Source organism: Leuciscus leuciscus (assembly GCF_965113295.1).
Source record: "Leuciscus leuciscus genome assembly, chromosome: 20".
In the NCBI taxonomy this organism is placed as follows: domain Eukaryota; kingdom Metazoa; phylum Chordata; class Actinopteri; order Cypriniformes; family Leuciscidae; genus Leuciscus; species Leuciscus leuciscus.
Window position 1 is genome coordinate 2897802 of NC_138744.1, and position 5000 is coordinate 2902801.

Below are 5000 nucleotides of genomic sequence, written 5' to 3' on the forward strand. Positions count from 1 at the left end.
AGTTCTTCTGGATTTACTCTGTCTCAGTTTCTTCTGTTTCTTCATGTAATCACAGACGGACTCGATGATGGTGAGATCAGATCATACCGGCTGTTGTCAGACTCCTTAATTACAATTAATGGCAAAAAGAATGTTTGGAAATGTAAACTGATATTTCCTACTGACACACTACAGCAAAATATAGAAATAACTGACTTAAAACCCTTTTTTGTGGGGGGGGGTATTAACATGCCTAAGACTTTTGCACAGTACTGTATATACATCTGATCTGTTCTGATGACACACACTCATTTGAAGGAAATTCTGTCACTCTACCGAGGTTTGACTGTCACATTATGCAAATGATACATGACTGATTGTTCGTTTGCCAGCGTTCTCATGTTGCGTAGTGTGTTTTCGGGCCTAAGGCTGAATGTGTGTGTGTGTGTGTGTGTGTGTGAGTGTGTGTGTGTGTGAGTGTGTGTGTGTGTGCTGACTGAACTCCTGAACTATCAACACTCACTACTGCCAATGAAAAACCAAATGTATAAAGCTACAGATGTATGTGGATAATTAGGCCTCTGCAGCGTTAACACATTAAAGAAGCATGAAGCTTTCTCAGAGTTTCTGTCCACCAGCGGCACTTTCAGCACTTAAAGATGTGTGTGTGTGTGTGTGTGTGTGTGTGTGTGTGTGTGTGTGTGTGTGTGTGTGTGTGTGTGTGTGTGTGTGTGTGTGTGTGTGTGTGTGTGTGTGTGTGTGTGAAACAAGCTTGTGTACGAGTGTCTGTGTGATTACATGGCCGAATCTACAGGCTTCGTGTTCTCCTGCTTCTTCTGCTAGTTCAGACGTGGGTTAATCGAATGAGAACAGAAGGAAAACATGAGGAAAAGACCAAGCTCATTATAGTTTTACATTCATTTCTCATTTGAACTTTCATAATATTTTTTGAGATTTAATTTGTTTAAATGGTTTTGACTGTTTCCTTGTTCTGGACCTGATGCAATTTACATTAGTTCAAAAGTTTGGGATCAGTACGCTTTTTTATTTGGGGGGAAATGGTAACAATTTACAATAAGTTTATTAGTTAATGCTTTAACCAACAATAAGCATTCCATTTATTACAGTATTCATAAATTTTTTGTTAACATCAGTTAATAAAACACAGTTAATCAGCTCAGGTCCATTAAATCATATTAACCGATCTTTTACTATAAATAATGTATTAGTGAATGTTGAATTTAACATTAGCTAAGATTAATAAATGCTTTAGAAGTAACATTGTTAGTTAATTTTGTTGTACTAATGTTAACAAATGTAACTTTACTGTAGTGTTACCGGATATTTGTAGTTTTTTTAAAAAAGTGGACTATTTAAGTGAACCTATTGCTCAGATGTTGCTCTTTCATAGTTTTCACTGATGCTTCATTTAAGGGTCAACCTCATCTCAGATGTTTCTCCTAAAAGTATGAGTATAAAGCTATAAAAAATGATGTGATGTGAATGAATTTGATGAGAAATGTCACATTGAGATTTCTGACTTCCAATTGATTTTGATTTGACTGAGCACAGTTTTCGACATTGCTAGCCTGGTTAAAACCAGACCATTCTCAGTAGTAACTGAGTTATGGTCTGGCAAAGCTTCATTAATAACTCATTTCCAAAGGGGCGTCACCAACGGACGTCGCTCAAATGCCTCTGAGCGCAATTGGATAGACCTAAAACCAATCAGAGCGATCGTCATCGTGTAAAGCCATATGCTGCGTCCCTAAGTTACACTACGCCATAAAAGTATGTACTCTTTCTGTGAAGAAAAGGTATTTACTTTTGAATGTGTAGCAAAAAAGTAGGCAAGCTTTGGGACATACTACTTCGTCATCTTTATCGGACGGATCTGTCGCGTGCGTCCTGTCACGTAAACTGCCCTGTCAATCATCTTGTCACAGTTAAAATCCTCTATTAAATCTAATTTAACTTCCTACCGTTTCGGAGAGAAATGTAGCAGCACGTTCATCTGCCAGTGGGTCTTTCATGGAGACTGTCCTCATGTGTTTGCAATTTGAATATAATAATGCATTTAAAAGTTGAGTGCGCTTCACCAACGGACGTCACTCAAATGCCTCTGGGCGCAATTGGATAGACCTAAACCAATCAGAGCGATCGTCATCGTGTAAAGCCCGCCTCAACGTTTCTGATTGGTGCCTCGATTTGGACGGATTAGAAATGGGCTTGAATGAGCTCTTTGCCAGACTACTTGCCGGAAGTTGTCTGCGTTTTTCCCAGGCTAGATCTTTGCTGAAACTCAGGAGAAACATCTGAGAAATAGATGATTTAAGCAAAAGTCTCCATTTTAAGTGCTGTATAGGAGAAATAACTGAGATATTCAGAAGATTTCAGGTGATTTGCAATAGAAAATGGTGAAAACCTATGAGAAACAGTGACATTACAGCATCTAGAACACACTTTGCCATTCACACAAAAGAAAAATGGGTGTTATAAAAAGTTATACAAAAACTCATGATAAAAAATTGTTGTGGTCACTTACTTATTCCAGGCTTGTCTGAGTTTCTTGGGACTGTAGACAGTGAAGCGATCTGCAGATGAGAGACAAACGACAGATTAATAACTTCTTCTGCTCCACCAAAACGCCATTTATTTAATAAAAAATAGAGTCAAATCAGTAATATTGTTAAATATTATTACAATTTAAAATTACTTTTTCATATGTGAATATATTTGTCCTGTGATCAAGGCTGAATTTTCAGCATATCAGTCTTCAGTGTCACATGATCCTTCAGAAATCATTCTAATATGATGATTTGCTGCTCAAGAAACATTTCTGAATATTATCAATGTTGAAAACAGTTTTGCTGCTTCATATTTTTGTGGAAACCGTGATAAATCTTTCTTAGTTAAGTTAAGTTAAGTTAAGTTAAGTTAAGTTCAGTTAATCATTAACATTTTGATCTTATCTTTACTGGCACTTTTGATCAATATAATGTGCCCTTGTGGAATACAAATATTGATTTATTAAAAAAATAAAACTGTTACTGACCCCAAACATTTTAAACAACTTTTGGTCAGTGTGATCAAATAATGAGTCAAGAAAGAATTTATATTCTGCACAGAAATTTCTAATTTTAGTTAAAGTTTTTGTAAATTTGTTTATTTTTTATTTTTATTTTATTTTTTTAAATGTTGCCTTGTCAACTATGAAATACAAATTGTTTTGGTAAAGTTTATTTTATTTCAAGTAACAAAAATGTTTTTTTACGGCTTTGGTTTTAGTTTACTATAATAACCCCTAAAGGTATTCTATAATCCAGAAAATGTGCGTCCTGCACAGTAAACATCCTCTATCCGCTTTGTTCTAGATGTCGATTCATTAGTTTGGCCTCCTGCGGACTCGATCAATACACACCATCCGCTCGGGCATTCAGGTATGAAACATCAGTACACACACACACACACACACACACACACACACACACACACACACACACACACACACACACACACACACACACACACACACACACACACACACAATCAATGCCTCTTATATAAACCCAGCCGCTCCATGACTTGCAATTAAACATCCCAAACCCCACAACCAATCGCTGACACTTCATCAAGAGTGAGTATTCAACACTGAGAGAGTGGAAGGGCATATTTACATAGCAGAAACCCCAGTGATAATTAAAAAATTTATTTTTTATTTTTTTGTGTGTGTGTGTCTAACTGGCTACCGGGGTTGGGGGAGGGATATGGGATGAAACTACAAAAAGACATTTGTTTTGAAGAATTGTTCATTCTGAAAACACAAAATGGAGACTTATATTGTATTATGTTGCAAAAATTGTTTGAACGCTGTATCCAATAAAAAAAAATAAAAAAAATATATATATATAAAAATTAAACCCATTGATCGGGTCTCATAAGGTGTTATTTGATCTAAACTGCCGTCTCAGCTGGTCTCCGTGTAGAAGAGCGGTGAACACTGTCCTCTGCTGCTACAACACTGAACTACACCTCTTCAACATTTCCAGCTGATATTAGGAAAGAGACTTCAGGAAAAACACGCACTGCTCATTTTTGAGCTATTTTGCTTCCACAACGTGTCTTCTTAAAATACACATTTAAGTGCTATCTCAGATAAATCTCCACTTCTCAGCAGAACTTGCAAACTTTAGTTTTATTCCTATATTCTGAAGGTGTTTCTTACTATATCATTCGCCTGATTTATATTTAAAAATATGTTGAAATGGTGAAAATGTTTGCAATTCTTACTGCAATCAATCAAATGGGAAAGTATATGGTGATATCTACTGATCTTTTACCCTATTCAACATCAAGCCATTATGACTTTCAAAATGCAAATAAGGCTTCATCACAGAATAACCTCTGTCACCTTTCTCGATTAAATGTATTGTTGATACGAGCGTTTTAATAGTTCAGCTGATGGTGTTTTACTGAGATTTACTGTCTGCGAGGCTTCACTGGGCGCTCAGTGTTTTATGAAGGTCACCTTGAGGAACATCAGAACTGGAGGACTGAATTGCAGAGGGAACATTCAGGCTGTGTCCAAAATCACTCCATACACACTGAAATAGGGCACTATTGGAAGGGAACACCAATTTGGTGTCCGAAACCATAGTGTACGTTACTGAGTGTGCGTATTCAATCCCATAATGCACCGCAATAACGAGTGTACAACCAATCTACACTCAACAGCTATAGAATACCCATAATGCACTGTGAGGGATTCCCGCATCTCTCCAGAAGATGGCGCTGAAGCCGAATCATCCATGCATTCATTTTCCACACCGCTGGTCCAATGTGGCTACAACGTAATATCATACAGGTATAAATTCCCTTTTAATTGATTACATTGTTTAATTAAGGGATATACATGCTAGTTTTCATGACAGAGTTCAAGATGCATCTTTTCATCACTACTGGAGCTGCCAGTTTGCTGCGTTTTACACGATTATTAAACAGCAAGCACAAACTGCGAAAGC

At 36.9% G+C, this 5000-nt stretch overlaps 1 protein-coding gene and 1 long non-coding RNA gene across 4 annotated transcripts in view; one reads left to right on the top strand and one right to left on the bottom strand.

The window, feature by feature from the left end:
• The window catches only part of LOC309484536, a 312401-nt gene that overhangs the window by 199311 nt on the left and 108090 nt on the right, over window positions 1–5000 (top strand). The window lies entirely within an intron of this gene.
• cdk14 (cyclin dependent kinase 14) overlaps window positions 1–5000 on the bottom strand; it is a 180217-nt gene that overhangs the window by 51133 nt on the left and 124084 nt on the right. For all 3 annotated transcript variants that reach the window (XM_082150759.1, XM_082150761.1, XM_082150760.1), the window contains one exon: window positions 2525–2573. In XM_082150759.1, the coding sequence (XP_082006885.1) occupies window positions 2525–2573 (49 nt within the window). The remainder of the gene's footprint in view (window positions 1–2524; window positions 2574–5000) is intronic.